General features: G+C 47.5%; 1 protein-coding gene across 1 annotated transcript; it reads left to right on the forward strand.

Moving 5' to 3' along the window:
* The first annotated feature begins 3,243 nt into the window (after positions 1 to 3,243).
* LOC134401237 (fucolectin-like) lies at positions 3,244 to 8,888 on the forward strand. The gene is made up of 3 exons (XM_063129987.1): positions 3,244 to 3,590; positions 7,086 to 7,243; positions 8,839 to 8,888. The coding sequence occupies exons 1-3, from the start codon at positions 3,244 to 3,246 to the stop codon at positions 8,886 to 8,888; spliced, it is 555 nt and encodes a 184-aa protein (XP_062986057.1).
* The last annotated feature ends 10,264 nt before the right edge of the window (positions 8,889 to 19,152 follow it).

Raw genomic sequence — 19,152 nt, forward strand, 5'->3', positions numbered from 1 at the left:
GCCACTGAGTTCACCTGTGCCTCAAGTGACAGTTCTGGATCCAAGAGCACCCCCAAACTATGGACCCGATCCTTTAGGGAGAGTGCAACCCAGTCCAGGACAGGGCAAACATCACCCCGCCGGACAGATGAAACACCCGCTAACAGTACCTCCGTCTTGTCTGGATTGAGTCTCAGTTTGTTAGCCTTCATCCAGTCCATTACCATGCCCAGGCACTGGTTCAGAACAGTCTCTGCCTCACCTGGGTTTGATGAAAAGGAAAGGTAGAGCTGGGTATCATCTGTATATTGATGACACCTCAGTCCACATCTCCGGATAACCTCCCCCAGCGGCTTCATGTATATGTTAAACAGCATAGGGGATAAGATAGAGCCAGGTTAGGCTTCTTCAGGAGTGGTCTAATTGCCGCCTCCTTTAAAGAGGCCGGCACCACTCCCTCTCTCAAGGAGGCATTTACAACCTCCTGGACCCAGCCGGCGATCCCCTCCTTACTTGATGTAATGAGCCATGAGGGGCAAGGGTCAAGCACACAGGTGGTCGACCGGACTTGGCCAAGCACCTTGACCACATCCTCGGGCCTCAATAACTGAAACTCATCCAATAAAACTGAACCGGACGGTGCTCTGAACGCCTCTACTAGTGGAGCTGCATTAAGTGTGGTGTCCAATTCATGACGAATCTGAGCGACTGAATCCTTGACTTCCTTGTATTTTAGGACCCTGGATTGGAAAAGGACTCTTCTGTGCCTCAGTGTATGTACTTTGTGGAACCGGTAAACTCCCAAGCTGGGCATACAGCCTTGCCTTGGCCTCCCCTCCTCTCCTGGCCTTGATGGGTTAATTGCTGGGGGTTTATCTGCAAGAGATTTACAGCGATCCTCATAATTCAGACTTGGTCAGCCGGCAAAGCCTGACACGCCGTGACCTATCAATCAAGATAACATTGTTAAATGGGAGACCTCGAGAGACATGTTAGGCAACTTTCAAATTAACTTGCTCATGGTTACGGCGGAGTTGTTTCCGAAAGGCATGGGCATAAAACGTGGGGGTGTTGGCGGATAAGTGGACATCTTTCTTCCAGCTGGTCAATGGTTGGTCAGGCCACCCGTGCACCTCGCTTTTGATTGGTGCTTGGTTGTTTCTCCACTCCTCGTGGCTCCCACTCTGACCAGAGCAGGCGCATAAAGGCTTAGGTGGTGAGAGCGTTTGCACAAGTGGGACTTCATTCACTCGCAGGCTTCTGCTTGGTTTTGCTTCAGTTCTTTGCGAGATTATTGGACCACAGGATTTGGGTAACTATGGCTCTCCTTGACACTTGAGCTTCGTACTTCAAATTCCAGATAAATTAAAAACGTTTACTTTCTGAAGTTGGGTCTTGGAATAGTTGTCTCACTTTTAAAGATGGGTCTTAGATCTCTCTCTATATGTTGAACTGTCTTTGAATCAAACTTAGCTAACCGTTTCAGCTCCAGATTTAATTAACCTTTAAGTGCCTATATATTTTAGGTTTTGAAAAGTGATGTAACACTTTTAGAACTGACACATACACTCCCTTCAGGATGATCATTGCCTGGACTTCGCTGCTGGTCCTGGCCCTGCTGGCAGGACCTGCAGAGGCCCAGAGCTGCAAGCCACAGCTGCAAGGCATTTGTAAGTACTGGGGAAAGGAGGAGGATTTGGGCAAGGGCGGGGGCCAGTCCCAGCCCCAATTGTGCCTCTGCATTGGGGCACGCTGCTTCCTTCCCAGACTGGGGACGGCGATGCTGCTCTTGTGTCAGTGAAACCCACAAGAGTCACAGGCTGAGCAACACAGAGGTTGCACACTCACACGATCCATTACAAAAGGCTGAGGTGAACCTACGGCTTGATCCCTGGGCTGACAGGCTGTGCGGCACCAAGAGGTGTCCCGTGGAAGCCTCCACCAGCCCACGGGTCAACGGGCTCTTCCTCAAGAGCGAAAAAAGACTCGTGCCAATTGCCACCAATAAGATGGCCGGAGAAGGCTAATAACCTTTTACACCGTATATAAAATATTTTCACAATGCATCTTGCAATAATGGGAGTGCATAGAGAATAGAGAAGTACAACTCATCCAGATTAGTAGATCTGGATCAGGCCTGTCCCACTCCATCGTCTTGGTCTCCTGGGAAATGCCAAACCACAATGTGAAGAATGAGGGGAGACGATTGAGGGGCGATTGAGGGGAGACATGATTGAGGGGAGACATGAGGGGAGACACGATAGCACTCTTCAAATACTTAAAAGGTTGTCACACAGAGGAGGGCCAGGATCTCTTCTCGATCCTCCCAGAGTGCAGGACACGGAATAACGGGCTCAAATTAAAGGAAGCCAGATTCCAGCTGGACATCAGGAAAAACGTCCTGACTGTTAGAGCAGTACGACAATGGAACCAGTGACCTAGGGAGGTTGTGGGCTCTCCCACACTGGAGGCCTTCAAGAGGCAGCTGGACAACCATCTGTCAGGGCTGCTTTAGGGTGGATTCCTGCATTGAGCAGGGGGTTGGACTCGATGGCCTTGTAGGCCCCTTCCAACTCTGCTATTCTGTGATTCTATGAATGCCCCAAAGCAGGCACCAGTCTCAGCCCGTCTTCGTAGTAACCACATGGTCGGTATAATCACTTACCTGGGACTCGCACACGTTCACAACACAGCACGTGAGCTTTTGAGCTGGCCCCCGTTCTGACTGCGGCCTGTCTGGGCCGCAACGACCCAGGCTCATGCATTGGTGCTCCTTCCCGGCATCAGAACAGGAAGGAGCACCAATACGCCGTTCGAATACCGAGGAGAGGGGAGGAACAAGGCAACTGGCTCTCCTTCCTCTGACCTCTCTCTGGCTGCCCCGTTCCTCTCTCCTCCTGTTTCTTTTGGGGGGGAAATATCCGTAGATGCCCTGCTGCCACTCTGAATCCACCCCAAGGCAAACCCTTTGTGAAGACAAGCCCTACAGAAATCTGCATCAGCTTGGATGTTTATGGTAAAATTATGCACTGGAAAAATAATATTTCCGGTAGTGAAGAGCCACTGTTCTTCCCCAGAAGCCCTTCTGTTTTGGCGTCTTTCCCTCTGCACAGTCCTAATTGCCCTTCTCTTCCCCACCATCTCCACTGGCAGGTGGGGGGGGGCACTGTTGTCCCAAGGGGTTGGCACATTCCTCCCCCGCCCCATTCTCTTGCAGACCCTGTCCTCCTTGCCCAGAGAAGGGGGGTTCCATGACACTCTCTGATGACACCCGTTTCTGCCCCCACCCCACCTTCTCTCCTCCGTGCTGTGTCTTTAGTTCCTAACCTGGCCAGGGGCCGCCCGGCCTTTCAGTCTTCCATCTATCCAAGCCCAAAGAATCCTGTGGCAGAAAGAGCAGTGGATGGGAATTGTGGCGGAGACTTTTACACGTCTCTATGCGTCCACACTAAGTATGACTACTGTCCCTGGTGGTACGTGGACTTGGGCGACCAGTACGACATCTCCGCTGTGGTGGTGAAAAACCGCGAGGACTGCTGCGGGGACAGGCTCAAGGGGGCCCAGATCCACGTGGGAGACTCTGTGGATGCCAATGGCCAGTGCAGCTTCCTGTAAGTCCCAGTTTCCCAGCTCTTCCCTCCCTCACTGTATTCACAATTGGGGAAAGGATCTTCCCATAATTTCAAGGAACACTTCTGGATGGAAACATGACTCTCATCCATATCAGGAGCTGGAAACAATGATGGAACTGGGGTGTGAGTGTGTGGGTGTGGGTGTGTTTGGGTGTTGTGATTCCAAAGTGCTGATTCTAGCCTGGGGGGCTGCTTCCAATGGGGCTGCACGTGTGCTATCGCCCCGCCTCCTTTGCAGTACTTTACATGAGACCCAGATGACGTCATCCTGCATTTGTAACTCATTGGGGGGATCCATTAAGAGAAAATTCTATTTCAGGCTGCATTAATAGAAGTATAGCTTCCAAATCACGTGAGGGTTTAGCCTCATCAATTCGGCCCGGGTTAGGCCTCATCTAGAGTATTGCGTCCAGTTCTGGGCTCCACAATTCAAGAAGGACGCAGACAAGCTGGAGCGTGTTCAGAGGAGGGCAACCAGGATGATCAGGGGACTGGAAATAAAGCCCTATGAAGAGAGACTGAAATAACTGGGCATGTTTAGCCTGGAGAAGAGAAGGCTGAGGGGAGACAGGATAGCACTCTTCAAATACTTAAAAGGTTGTCCCACAGAGGAGGGCCAGGATCGCTTCTCTATCCTCCCAGAGTGCAGGACACGGAATAATGGGCTCAAGTTAAAGGAAGCCAGATTCCAGCTGGACATCAGGAAAAACTTCCTGACTGTTAGAGCAGTATGACAATGGAATCAGTTACCTAGGGAGGTTGTGGGCTCTCCCACACTAGAGGCATTCAAGAGGCAGCTGAACAGCCATCTGTCAGGAATGCTTTAGGGAATTCCTGCACTGAGCAGGGGGTTGGACTCGATGGCCTTATAGGCCCCTTCCAACTCTAATATTCTATGATTCTATGAAAATAAGACTGAATAGCTGCAGAAGGGCTTGCAATTAGTAGCAGCAGGAGCCCTCTGTCTGGAAACACTCCCCCCACCCCCAGGAGAAAAAATGGCCAGTTAGTGCATCATATGACTTTAGATTTAACTATGCTCGTTCCTGGATAGGGATAGCCTTGCCACGGTCATTCATGCACTGGTAACCTCACGATTAGACTACTGTAACGTGTCCTATGTGGGGCTGCCCATGTGTGTAGTTGAGAAGCTGCAGCTTGTGCAGAACGCAGCAGCGAGGGTGCTCACAGGGACGCCTAGCTCTGCCCACATAAAAACTGTGTTAAACGAACTGCACTGGCTGCCTGTTAACTACCGACCCACATACAAGGTTATGTTGTTATCCTACAAAGCACTAAAAGAGCTTGGGACCAGCATACTTAGCAGACCACCTTCCCTTGTATGCACCCGGATGACAGCTGTGATCGTCAGAGGAAGTCTTGCTGGCCATTCTGAAAAGAACAGAATGTCGTTATGAAGAACCTCAGCAGCAGGGCCTTCTCTGTGGTGGCCTCCACCCTCTGGAAAACCCTCCCTTGTGCGGTTTGGGAGGCAGAAAATGTAAGATCTTTTAAACTAGGGTGACCATATGAAAAGGAGGACAGGGCTCCTGTATCTTTAACAGTTGTATTGAAAAGGGCATTTCAGCAGGTGTCATTTGTATATATGGGAAACCTGTATATATGTATACAGGTATATATGTATATATGTATACATATTGTTGTTGTTTATTCGTTCAGTCACTTCCGACTCTTCGTGACTTCATGGACCAGCCCACGCCAGAGCTTTCTGTCGGCTGTCGCCACCCCTAGCTCCCCCAAGGTCAAGTCTGTCACCTCCAGAATATCATCCATCCATCTTGCCCTTGGTCGGCCCCTCTTCCTTTTGCCTTCCACTTTCCCTAGCATCAGCCTCTTCTCCAGGGTATCCTGGCTTCTCATTATGTGGCCAAAGTTTTGCCTTTAATACCATTCCCTCCAGTGAGCAGTCTGGCTTTATTTCCTGGAGTCTGGACTGGTTTGATCTTCTTGCAGTCCAAGGCACTCTCAGAATTTTCCTCCAACACCCCAGTTCAAAAGCATCTATCTTCGCTCATCTTTCCTTATGCTCCAGCTCTCGCAGCCATAGGTTACTACGGGGAATACCATTGCTTTAACTATGCGGACCTTTGTTGTCAGTGGGGTGTCTCTGCTCTTAACTATTTTACCAAGATTTGTCATTGCTCTCCTCCCAAGAAGTCAACGTCTCCTGATTTCCTGGCTGCAGTCAGCGTCTGCAGTAATCTTTGCGCCCAGAAATAAAAAGTCTGCCACTGCCTCCACGTTTTCTCCCTCTATTTGCCAGTTATCAATCAAGCTGGTTGCCATAATCTTGGTTTTTTTGAGGTTTAACTGCAACCCAGCTTTTGCACTTTCTTCTTTCACCTTCGTCATAAGGCTCCTCAGCTCCTCCTCGCTTTCAGCCATCAAAGTGGTGTCATCTGCATATCTGAGGTTGTTAATGTTTCTTCCTGCGATTTTAACTCCAGCCTTGGATTCGTCAAGCCCAGCACGTCGCATGATGTGTTCTGCATACAAGTTGAATAGATAAGGTGAGAGTATACCACCCTGCCGTACTCCTTTCCCAATCTTAAACCAGTCCGTTGTTCCGTGGTCTGTTCTTACCGTTGCTACTTGTTCGTTATACAGATTCCTCAGGAGGCAGACAAAATGACTTGGTATCCCCATACCACCAAGAACTTGCCACAGTTTGTTATGATCCACACAGTCAAAGGCTTTAGAATAGTCAATAAAACAGAAATAGATGTTTTTCTGGAACTCTCTGGCTTTCTCCATTATCCAGCGGATATTGGCAATTTGGTCTCTAGTTCCTCTGCCTTTTTTAAACCCAGCTTGTACATCTGGCAATTTTCGCTCCATGAATTGCTGGAGTCTACCTTGCAGGATCTTGAGCATTACCTTGCTGGCATGTGAAATAAGTGCCACTGTCCAATAGTTTGAACATTCTTTACATATATGTATATGTATATATGTATACATTGTATATATGGGAAACCTCTTCATCACAACAGTTAAAGCTGCAGGTGCTCTGCCCTCTGTTAAATCTGGTCACTCTAGTATAACTCCTGCAGCTTTAACTGTTGTGATGAAGAGGGAATTTCACCAGGTTCCCCATATATACAAATGACACCTGCTGAAATTCCCTTTTCTATGCAACTGTTAAAGATACAGGAGCCCGGTCCTCCTTTCCATATGGTCACCCTATTTAAACGCTCCCTGAAAGCATACCTTTTCATGCAGGCTTTCTCTAGATTTTAACTTGGATGGTTTTATATTGCCTTTTTCACTTTAAATGTTTTAAATTTATCCATATTTGTTGTATTTCGTGGTTTGAATTGTGCACTGCCCAGAGACACTCAACTACTGGGCAGTATAAAAATGTAATAAATAAAATAAATAAAATCAGCTGTGTGTTTGTGGGGGGGGGGGAGACGCTGTGCTGACTTAGTGCTGACCCTGCCTCTCTCTCTGCAGCTGTGGGACCATCACAGACAACAGCCTGGGCTCCATCAGTACCATCCATTGCAATGGGCGCAAGGGCCGCTACGTGAGCGTCAGCATCCCCGGTCGGGCAGAATTCCTACAAATATGTGAGGTGGAGGTCTATGGGGTCAAGTGTCCGACCCCCAGCTGTGCGTCTTGTGCTGCTTTTCCAAGCCAAGACTTGGCTTAAAATGGCTCACAGCCTGAGCAGGAAAAATGCATAATAAAATAAGCCATACCTTCTGAAAATTTGCTAACAATGGAAGATAGTAACAAAATGTCAGTGGTGTTAATGATAACTCTGCAATAACCTCTTGCTGCAAACTTCTCTTGTCTCTCTGATGTCTTTGCCAGGCCCCAAGAAGGGCTTGTGCCACAGAGCAGGTCAATGGCCGGCTAAGCAAGGCCAGGCTGGCAGTGGGGGCGGGTGGTGGTGGTGCAGATCAGGATCAAGACCTGGATTCCTTGAAAATCTGTCCCAGTCATGAGATAAAACTTCACAGCCCTCATATAATCATAGAATAGCAGAGTTGGAAGGGGCCTACAAGGCCATCGAGTCCAACTGTTAGCACAACCACCTCCATTTTCTAAAGGAAGCTATATAGTATCCATTATACACCAGGCGAGAAGTCACGTACTGAGAAAGTCTTCAAGGATGTTTCCCATGTAACTATCCTATCCATCTTAAAACAATGGCTTCATGTCCCCGGGCGGAACGTACTGTTACAAGGAGATAAGGGGGCTCAGTTACAGAGGAAATGTTTTGCAAAAGATAAGGGGGCTCTCTGGTGTTACATTTTGATTGGTTAATATTGCTGTGGGGCACTGCCCCCTTTCAGGCTTGAAAAGCCCTGCTGAATTCCCAATTCTTTGTCTGACTGTTGCTTTCAAAACTATCAGATCTTGATTATAATCAATAAAGCGCTTTGGACCCTCTGTCGCTGTAAGTGTGGTGTCGTTCTTGGGGGCTGAATTGGATCTCGTCCTCGCGACAGACGGAAGGGAATCAGGCAACAACGGTCAGATGTGACAAAGAGACGGGCAGACTAACCTACAGCTGTTTGGTGAGTTGAACCTCTAATCCCTGGGATCCTAACGGAAAAAGGAGGGAGTTGGGTGTTCACAATTGACCTCAGAAATGGGAAGCTCTCAGTCTGTAGTAACAGAAAGCCCTCTGGATTGTTGCCTTTGTTGTTGGAAAGAATTTGTGAAAAATGCAGATTACGGTGTAAAAATGTGTAAAGATGATTTAAGAATGTTTTGTGAGCGGGAATGGACAACTTTTGGTGTTGGATGGCCACCTGGTGGATCTTTTGATCCAAAGTTAATTTCAGCTGTGCATGTTGTAGTAACAAGGGATCGCCACTGGGACCAACTCCCATACATAGATACGTGGCAAAAGAATGTACCTCCTATAGGATCGCCGGCTCCTTGGGTGTTAAAATGCAAGATTCAGAGACATAAGGTTATGTTGATGCAAAAACGTAAGAAAAAGAATTGTCAGTTTGTGTTTCCACCCGGCCCAAGTGATGAATTTGATATTTTAGCTTCTTCACCTTCAGCTCCACCTCCACCCCCACCTTCATTGCAACCGGCTTCTTCTTCCTCCTCTTCCCCTCCTTTGCAACAACTGGCCTCTCCCCCTCCGTCCTCATCTTCTCCCCCTCCGTCCTCATCTTCTCCCCCTCCGTCCTCATCTTCTCCCCCTCCGTCCTCATCTTCTCCCCCTGTTCTGACTCCTCAGCAGACTCTCTACCCCCCTATTCCTTTGCCTCCGCCTTCTCTGAAACCTGAAGGAGGGAGCCCTGAACTGCTCAATCCCTCTTCTCCTATTGCTGCTTCTCTTGTTGATGACTCCCCTGCCTTAACACGCGCCACGGCTCGGGAGAAGGGAATAGCCCTCCCTTCTTTGTGGAAAAAAGCTGAGCCGAGCCTCCAAATGCCTCTACGTGAAGTGATTCAGGGAGATAGAGTTGCCTTCGTCTATGCGCCTTTTACAACTTCAGATCTTTATAACTGGAAAACACAGAACCCCACTTTCACAGAAGACCCCTCAAAGCTCATTAGCCTCATGTCCTCCCTATCCCACACCCACATGCCAACTTGGGGTGATACTCAAATGCTTTTGAATACTCTGCTGCCTGAAGTTAAAGCCCAAATCCTTGCTGGGGCCAGGCAAGCCCTTTTAACACAGGCTCCAAATGCCACAGAATCACAAATAGCAGAAGTGTTGCCAACTGGAACTCCTGATTGGAATCACTTGGTTACCTATTTTGGCTTGGTGCTTGCAGGTATGCGAAAAGCTGCACGAAAGCCTCCAAATATGAGCAAAATTATGGAAATAAAGCAGCAAAAGGATGAGGCCCCCTCTATTTTCCTACAACGCCTTAAAGATGCATATAGAAAGTGGTCTGATCTTGATCCAGATGCGGTTGAAAATAGGGGTGCATTGGTTTTCCAGTTTATTGCTAATTCTCAGAGTGATATCAGGAGAAAAATTCAAAAGCAGCCAGGGGCGGCAGGGAAGACTATAGAAGAATTGGTTTTGATAGCCCAGGATGTTTTTGAAAGAAGAGATGAAGTTGAAAGGAGAGAAGAAGTTAAGCGGCAGGCTAAGTTCATTGGCATGGTTTTTGATCAAAAGAGTGGGAGTGGCAAAGGAGGGCGCGGAAAAGTTCGCCTTGAACGGGATCAGTGTGCATTTTGTCGGAGAAAAGGTCATTGGAAGTCAGAATGTGAAATGCTCAAAAGAAAGCAAAGGCAGGAGCATGAGAGTCCAAATGCCAGCGCCCCACCTCAGCCCCCAACTCAACAGCGTGTCTTTTATGCAGATGAAGATTGACGTGGTCTCAGGACAGGGTATCCCCTTTTAAAGGCTACCAACGCCCACCCTGATCCTATAGTAAAAATTAAAGCAGGGGAACAAGAGTACACAGCGCTCATTGACACGGGAGCGTCCTTATCTCTTTTGCCAACTTCTAAAGCACCTGGTGGCAGAGCAGGGAAAAAGGCCATCGTAGGGGTGGATGGTCGAGTTCAAAATCTTGACATCTCGCGCCCCCTGCTGACAAAAATTGGAAATACTGAATTGCAACATTCCTTTGTTTGTTCTGAAAATTGTCCAGTGGCTCTTTTGGGCAGAGATATTCTAACTAAACTGCAGGCCCAGATTTCCTTTGGCCCTAATGGAACACTTGAGGTCAGATTGCCCAAGCAGCAAGGGAGCAACTATCAGATGGCTTTGTTTGCTCTGCTCCAAGATGAGTCCCCAATGCGAGAGAGCAATGAAGACATGCTGATTTCTGAAGTTGATCCTGATGTATGGGATGATTCTGGACCAGCAAGAGCCCTCAATGCTAAGCCCCTGCAATTACAATTGAAACCTGAAAGCACCCCTGTGTCCTTGCGTCAGTATCCCTTGAAGTTAGAAGCCAGAAGGGGACTACAGCTCCTTATAGATCGCTTCTTAAAGAATGGGTGGATAAAGAAGACTACCTCTCCCTACAACACACCCCTGATAGCGGTACCTAAGCCTACCCCACCTGGCCAGGTACCCCAATGGAGAGCGGTTCAGGACTTAAGAATGGTGAACAGTCAAATAATTCCCCCACATCCAGTGGTCCCTAACCCCCATACCCTTCTGACACAGCTTGAAGGGTCACATGGGTGGTTTTCTGTATTAGATCTGAAAGATGCCTTTTTCTCCATCCCTTTACATGAGGACACTCAGCCATTGTTTGCTTTCACCTGGACTAACCCACATACAGAAGAGGTCTGCCAGTACACCTGGGTTGTAATGCCTCAAGGACTGAATTGCGCCCCCTGTGACTTCCAGGCGCAATTGCAACAAGACTTGCTGCCTTGGAAAGAGAAAAACCCTGATGTTAAGGTCCTGCAGTATTGTGATGACCTGATTCTTTCGACATCTTCAGCAGAGGCCTGTCGTGAAGCAACTGTCTCGCTCCTGCATCACTTAGGAGCCTGTGGATACAAAGTATCAAGAAAGAAGGCCCAGATTGTCAAGCAAGATGTAACCTTCCTCGGATACCACCTGTCACAAGGGAAAAGATGCCTGGGCAATGAGAGGGTGACTGCCATTCACACTTTTCCCACCCCGTCCTGCCCAAGGGCCCTACGAGCTTTCCTAGGCCTAACTGGCTTTTGCAGACTTTGGATACCTGATTATGGAGGAAAAGCTCAACCCTTGTATAACTCCTTGACCAGTGAAGGACTCCAAAAATGGAGGTGGACTCGTGAAATGGATAAAGCATTTGAAAATCTCAAGCTTGCTCTCACCTCACCACCTGCTTTGGCTTTACCTGACGGGAGAAAACCCTACAGACTGTACGTCCATGAGAGAAAAGGAATAGCCTCAGGTGTGCTGTGCCAAAAGTCAGGCCCCACATGGAGACCAGTGGGGTACTACTCAAAAGTCCTGGACTCTGTTGCCAAAGGCTGGCCAGCCTGCCTACGCGCTGTGGCAGCTACAGCACTCTTAGTCGCTGATACAGACAAATTGGTGATGGGAGGTGACATGGAAGTACTGGTGCCTCACGGAGTCCCACAGATATTGGGAAGTGGCGGAGGAAGCCGACACCTGAACCCCGCCCGCCAGTCCAGATATGAGATCAGCCTCCTTATGGATCCAAGACTCACCTTCAAAGCCATAGCTTCATTGAACCCTGCCACCTTGATGCCTGAACCTCAAGGAAATGAAGAAGCTCCAGAGCATGATTGCCTTGAAGTCCTGCAATTTGACACCAAACCACGACCAGACCTGTATGATGAAGCCCTGACAGATGTAGACCTAGAGTTGTTTACAGATGGATCCAGCTATGTGCAAAATGGAAAAAGATACACAGGGATGGCAGTAACTGATGGACATGAAAATGGAGCCCAACTACAACTGAAGCTCCCTAACAGCTTTTCTGCACAAGCAGCTGAACTTGTAGCATGCACAGAGGCTCTGAAATTGGCCTCAGGCAAAAGACTAAATCTATTTACCGACTCAAAATATGCGTATTCTGTAATCCATGCGCATGGGCAGATTTGGAAAGAAAGAGGATTTGTGACTGCCAGTGGGCAACCAGTGGCCCATGGGAAATTAATAGTTGATTTGTTGGAAGCCTTGATGTTGCCAAAAGAAGTTGCAGTTGTCCATGTCAGAGCACATGGAGGAGAATCAGACCTTCGCCTTCGGCAAGGGAACGCCTACGTAGACAAATTGGCTAAACAGGCTGCCATGAGTGGAGCCAGCCGAATCTACCTAGTGCAACCCATCTCTCAGCATCTAAACCCACACTATGAAGAAGAAGATTTGAAGTTGGCTCAAGAACTTAAAGCTTCAAAGAACTCAGAAGGATGGTTTATCACCCCTGATGGTCGATTTGTTGTGCCAAGAACCATCATGACTACTCTTCTCAAAGACTTACACTCCCAAGATGGACATTCATCAGCCTCTTCAATGGTTGAAGGACTTTTAAGAACTATGATCAGTCAAGGAATATGGATGGATGCTCAACGAATTGCCTCTACCTGCCTTATTTGCCAAAAAGTGAATGCATCAAGAAAAGCACCTGCAGCCATGGGAGGCAGACCATGGGCTTGTTATCCTTTTCAAAGAATCCAGATTGACTTTGCTGAAATGCCCCCATGCAAAGGCTTTAGATACTTGCTTGTTCTTGTTGACCAATTGACTGGTTGGGTGGAGGCTTTCCCCTGTCGTAATTGTCAAGCTAAAACTGTAGTGCAAAAGCTCTTACAGGAGGTGGTGCCCGTTTCTCTCTGCCCGAGACTATAGAATCTGATCAGGGAGGCCATTTTACTTCTCAGGTAGTGCAGAACTTGGCAAAAGCCCTACAAATAGATTGGCACCTTCATACCCCATGGAGGCCCCAATCTAGCGGACAGGTAGAGAGAATGAATAGAACTCTGAAAGAAACCCTAGCGAAAATTCAGTTAGAAACTTCCTTGAAATGGGTGGATGCACTTCCAATCGCATTGTCAAAAGTCAGAAAGACCCCCAGAAAGGGTCTTAAATTGTCTCCTTTTGAACTAATGTTTGGTTTTCCTCCTCGGGTTTTGGTGGGGGAGCGAGAAGAGATTAAATGGGAACTGGGGAATGACTTTCTCAGGGAATACGTAACTGCCCTCAAGTCTGCTCTTTTACAGCTACATCGCTACGCTGCACCTTTCCAGAGATTGCCACTTGAAGGACCTATCCATCCGTTCCAGCCTGGTGATAAAGTCCTGCTGAAGAAGTGGAATCCTGAAAAATTGGGAGAAAAGTGGGAAGGACCTTACTGTGTTGTACTTGTAAGTCATTCAGCTGTGAAGCTGTTGGGGACACATAAATGGACACATTGTTCTAGAATAAAACATTTTCATCAACCTCTGCCTCCCCTGAGCAGCCGGAGCTCAGAGGACACAGGCAACGATCATCTGCCTTCTGGTGCACTGGAAGCCACCAGCAACACAGGCGAAGAAACCAGCACGGAGCAGCCAGAGTACTCAGCTCAACACTTAGGGGGCACAAAAGTTAGATTTTACAAGCAGAGCCCATGAGCTTACATTCGTGTGAAGATTGTGTAGCTTTAATTCTGATAATTCTTGTCTTGCTCACAGGTTTCTTACTTTAGTGGTTCCAGGTTCTATCTTAAACGTCATGGCAAAAGTCTTTTGCTTATATCTGTGCCTTACACTACTTATAAGTTACCTAACTTTATACTGTAATTGTGAAACGTTTCTGGCAAACCCTCATAATCACCCTCATCTTCCTGCCCTACAAAAACTTGTGACCACCACACAAGCTAAGAACTGTTGGGTTTGTGAGCAACTAGGGAAGAAAGATGCAGGTAACAAATTACTTCCAGTCCCTGTACCCCTAACCTATTGGACCTCAAAGATAAAAACTGGGTGGTTAGCTGACTGGATCTTAAATTACACACATTCTGCCAAAGGCTTATGGGTGCGAAATTCACGCTCCAGAGGACTCATAGCCTACCAAGTAATACCAAATGAGATAAAACATTCAATATGTATAGAATCAGAGAATTCAACTGGTCAAGATGTAGGATGATTAAAGAGTCAAAATTGTGCACATATATTATGGTTTGATTCTATTCAAGGGCTTTTAGAACCCTATGTAAATAATGAAATGAAAGTTAACAAAGAAAAGTCTACCTGCAGTGGTGTTTACAATTTCACTGACATGCCCAATTATAGTCTTACCAATCCTACACTCCATAGCTTGAATTTCACAGATGTCGCTTGGAAAAATGAATCAAAGGCTCTATTAAATAACTCTGTATTCTTTTTCAGTGAAAACGGAGCAGTTGTCAAAGCTTTACTTAATAGCTCCAGTCCAAAAGCAGATGGAGCTTCACCTGATGTTGTCCCAGTCAGCCTTTTAGAGGTCCTGGCTACCTCCATCTTTTGTGGATTTAAACATACCACAGGATGGGAAGAACGAGTTAAACAATGGCATAAGAGTACTAACCACTATGACAGATGCACATACCACTACATTGATGGTGTAACTATGGTAATGAAGTTTAGAAAAGACAGCAAAATAACTACTGCAAAAGGTAATATCCTTTCTCTCACTCTTGTTGAGCAAGGAATGTACTTCTTATGTGGAGAAAATCTATATAAAACCCTCCCTCCTAAATGGAGAGGAAGATGCACTGTGTCATTTGCTGTGCCACATTTACAAATTGTTAAGAACCTTACTTCTGATCAGATGACTAATTTTGGTAGTTTTGCACACAGAATTGTACAAAGATCTGATAACCCTTTAGCTAGAAGAAACATTGGATTTCATGCTACTATATGATGGCTATTTCCTTGGTTGGGAGTATCTGAGAGAAAACTGTCAAGAACATCTCACTAGAATTAGAAAAAGCTTTTAATAGTACACTGGATGCAATAGAAAGCTTGCAAACTGAAGTTACCTCTCTCAGCAACGTTGTTGTGCAAAATAGAATGGCTTTGGATTTGTTGTTAGCTCAACAAAATGGTGTATGCGCTGTGCTTAACCAATCTTGTTGTTTTTATGTAAATGAACAAAGTAAAATTGAGACTGATGTGAAGAAGATAAAAGAAGCAGTACAAGTCTTCCATGAGACAGGACAACCACCCACTTATGATCTATTTGGATGGCTTACTAGTTGGTTACCCAACCTGGGGTGGTTGAAAGAAGGATTTCTTGCATTTTGTCTCATTCTAATGATTTTGCTAATCCTTGCTTTTTGTCTCCCCTGTATTTTGTCTCTTTTGAAAAATCTTGCAAAATCTGTAATCCATCAGCAAATGTATTTACATTATGAAGCCTTAGCCATGGATGATCTAGAAGAAGTTAGCAAGCTTGATTTTTAATTGCTTTAAAGGAGTGATTGTTAGCACAACCACCTCCATTTTCTAAAGGAAGCTATATAGTATCCATTATACACCAGGCGAGAAGTCACGTACTGAGAAAGTCTTCAAGGATGTTTCCCATGTAACTATCCTATCCATCTTAAAACAATGGCTTCATGTCCCCGGGCGGAACGTACTGTTACAAGGAGATAAGGGGGCTCAGTTACAGAGGAAATGTTTTGCAAAAGATAAGGGGGCTCTCTGGTGTTACATTTTGATTGGTTAATATTGCTGTGGGGCACTGCCCCCTTTCAGGCTTGAAAAGCCCTGCTGAATTCCCAATTCTTTGTCTGACTGTTGCTTTCAAAACTATCAGATCTTGATTATAATCAATAAAGCGCTTTGGACCCTCTGTCGCTGTAAGTGTGGTGTCGTTCTTGGGGGCTGAATTGGATCTCGTCCTCGAGGGCTAAGAACTTGTCTAACACAACCCCCTGCTCAATGCAGGAATCCACCCTAAAGCATCCCTGACAGAGGGTTGTCCAGCTGCCTCTTGAATGACTCTAGGGTGGGAGAGCCCACAACCTCCCTAGGTCACTGATTCCATTGTCGTACTGCTGTAACAGTCAGGAAGCTTTTCCTGATGTCCAGCCGGAATCTAGCTTCCTTTAACTTGAGCCCGTTATTCCGTGTCCTGCACTCTGGGAAGATCGAGAAGAGATCCTGGCCCTCCTCTGTGGGACAACTTTTTAAGTATTTGAAGAGGGCTATCATGTCTCTCCTCAGCCTTCTCTTCTCCACCCTAAACATGCCCAGTTCTTTCAGTCTCTCCTCATAGGGCTTTGTTTCCAGGCCCCTGATCATCCTGGTTGCCCTCCGCTGAACACGCTCCAGCTTGTCTGCATCCTTCTTGAAGTGTGGAGCCCAGAACTGGACACAATACTCTAGATGAGGCCTAACCAGGGCCGAATAGAGAGGAACCAGGACCTCACGCGATTTGGAAGCTCTACTTCTATTAATGCAGCCCAAAATAGCATTTGCCTTTCTTGCAGCCATATCGCACTGTTGGCTCCTATTCAGCTTGTGATCTGCAACAATTCCAAGATCCTTCTCGTTTGTAGTATTGCTACAATTGTCTGATCCAACATAAAACTACCACTTTTCTAAATATGTCGTGGTTGTTATTATTATTATTCACATTTATATACCACCACATAGCCAAAGCTCTCTGGGCAGGTTTCAAAGATTAAAAACATTAAACATAACCGCCCAGAGAGCTTTGTCTATTGGGCAGTAAAAAATGTAATAAATAAATAAATAAAAATTAATATATAAAATTTAAAACCATAAAAGCACAAAATTTAAAAATAAATACACACACACACACTTAAAACAACTGTAAACAGAGAGCTTCGGCTATTGGGCGGTATAAAAATGTAATAAATAAAGACTCATGACACACTAAGCCATAGGGGATGTGTTCAGACATCTCAGGGACTGTGGTTAGCAAAACTGTGGCTCTCTGTGGTTTGCACTAACCACACGCCATACTGTCGCACACAACACTGTAAGCCCAGAGGGATCACATAACAATACTTTAAGCCAGGGTTACAGCGGCTAGCGTTGTTGCTGAACTGGGTTAGTGAAGATGGTCTGACTGTGGTTACAAAGTGACCAGGGTTTAGCAAAACGTATCGCACACAGCACACTAAAGCCTGCTGCTTAACCAGAATCCCTTAATCAGCAGGGTTTGGCATGATGTCTGAACAGGGACAATATAGTCAAAAAATTAAGCAGTGGAACCCGAAATTCATATTTGGACTGAAGGTGGGCCAAGGGACTCTAAAATATCCTCTTTTTTTAAAAAAAAGAATGGTGACCAGAACGGTACACAGTTTTCTAAGTGTGGTCACCCCACAGATTTATATAAAGGCAGTACGATACTGGCAGTGTTCTACTCCGCTCCTTTTCCAATTATGCCTAGCACAGAGTTTGCCTTTTTTACGGACCCACTCTGGGGTATTCATGTTTAACCATTCATTTCCTGGGTTGTTCATAGTTAACCAACCATGGTTTGTTAGTGCAGCAATTAATGGCAAAGTGCCGTTGTGGTGGAAGGTTGCAGTACCATCTTCTTCAGCCATGAGGCAGCCGACTTCTCAGACCAGCGCGTTTAAACCAGGGTTGATTAGGAATGTGGGACGCCTCCCCCCAGGGGAATGGGGTGGGCAGACCCTCCCTCAGGGGGCTATAGGAGCGCCCCAAGACAGGGGCTGTGCCCAGGAGGCCTGGCTTCTTTCAGGTGGGGCAGGCGCAAAGTGTCCCACTCGGACAGGTGCAATCACTTCGCTGTATCATACTAAAGTCTCTCCCAACCTGTGCAAAGCCGGTCCTTTTGCTAATGTGTGTAAATCCCCTGGGGAGCCCTACCTGGGACAAGAAGCGGCTCAGGAATGTACAAATGAAATGAACTAAAAAAGTCACATGCCTTGGGCTTGACCTACAACCCCCCACCTCGCGACAGCCTTCCAGCCCTCTGTGCTGAGGCGTCCCTTCAGCTGCTGCAGCTGCCGCTGCGGACTTTGCAATTTCAGCTCCCCCTCCTCGCACGGCCCCTTGCCCCCGGACAACTGCATCTTGCGCCCCTGGCCATCAGCTACCAAGGAACACTTGCAGGAAATGCTGCACTCCCTCGACGTGGGGCGCAGGGTGAAAGCGCCACCCAGTCCGGTGCCGGCTCTTTTGGCCCAGATTTGGGGAGCCGGGGGTCCGGAATAAGCAATGAGAGACACAGAGGGAGACCCACCTCCTCCCACGAGGATCGTAGAGGCTGGAAAACATTTCTGCACCCCAAAGAACACAGCTGTGGGTTCCCTTGGTCTGCCTGGACTTGCCTCTTCTCATGCTGGGCCGAGAAGCATCTAAACCAGCCTTCATCACTGGATAGAGGATGGTGGGAGTTGTAGTCTAACACATCTGGAGGGCACCGGGTTAGGGAACACTGTTCTAAGCAACAAGTGTACTTTGCTGCCATCTAGAGAAGCCGTTGGGCTACGGCTGGCCTTGGGGGTGGAGATGAAGTGTTCATTTCTAAAACGGGCGGGGAGGTCGTCTTCTGCCCCTGCAGACCACACTGATACACAGCCCCAGGACGTTTCCCGTGAATCCAGCCACAGCAAGCCCTGGGATGGAGATGAGGGAGGGAGGGCCTCTCTGCTTGTCTCTTGCAGGCTTGCGCAAGGCAAACACTTCCAGAGGAGCGGTCAAGAGCTTCCCCCCATGTTCAGCCCTGGGAGGGGGCTTGTGCCTGCCTTCCTGCGGTGTCCCCAGGCAAGTAGCAGCCCCAGCCCTGCCTTGTCTCATCCCTCGCTGTGACCGTGCCCTGAATGACGCCCGTCCTCTGGAGGCCAGCGTCCTGGGCTGGGACGAGAGCCCCAGAGGCAGGGGCAACTTTGGGGTACACTCAGGACTTGCCCACACAAAAGGGGGCGAGGGGCGAACAGGGACTTGAAACTTCCCACCAGAAAACGTCGATTCCACAGGAGGCTCACCCCAAGACCTCCATTTCCACTTCATATCCCAGTGCTGGGTTCTCTCTCCAAGCATCGATCCTTCTCGGAGGACACGGACAGGGGATGGTGCTTGCACACACTGGCCTTGCTCTGCCACCCTGGGAAGTCTGGGGCCCAGGCCCTGTCCTCCT

The sequence above is a fragment of the Elgaria multicarinata genome, chromosome 7 (genome assembly GCF_023053635.1).
Source record: "Elgaria multicarinata webbii isolate HBS135686 ecotype San Diego chromosome 7, rElgMul1.1.pri, whole genome shotgun sequence".
Taxonomy (NCBI): Eukaryota; Metazoa; Chordata; class Lepidosauria; order Squamata; family Anguidae; genus Elgaria; species Elgaria multicarinata.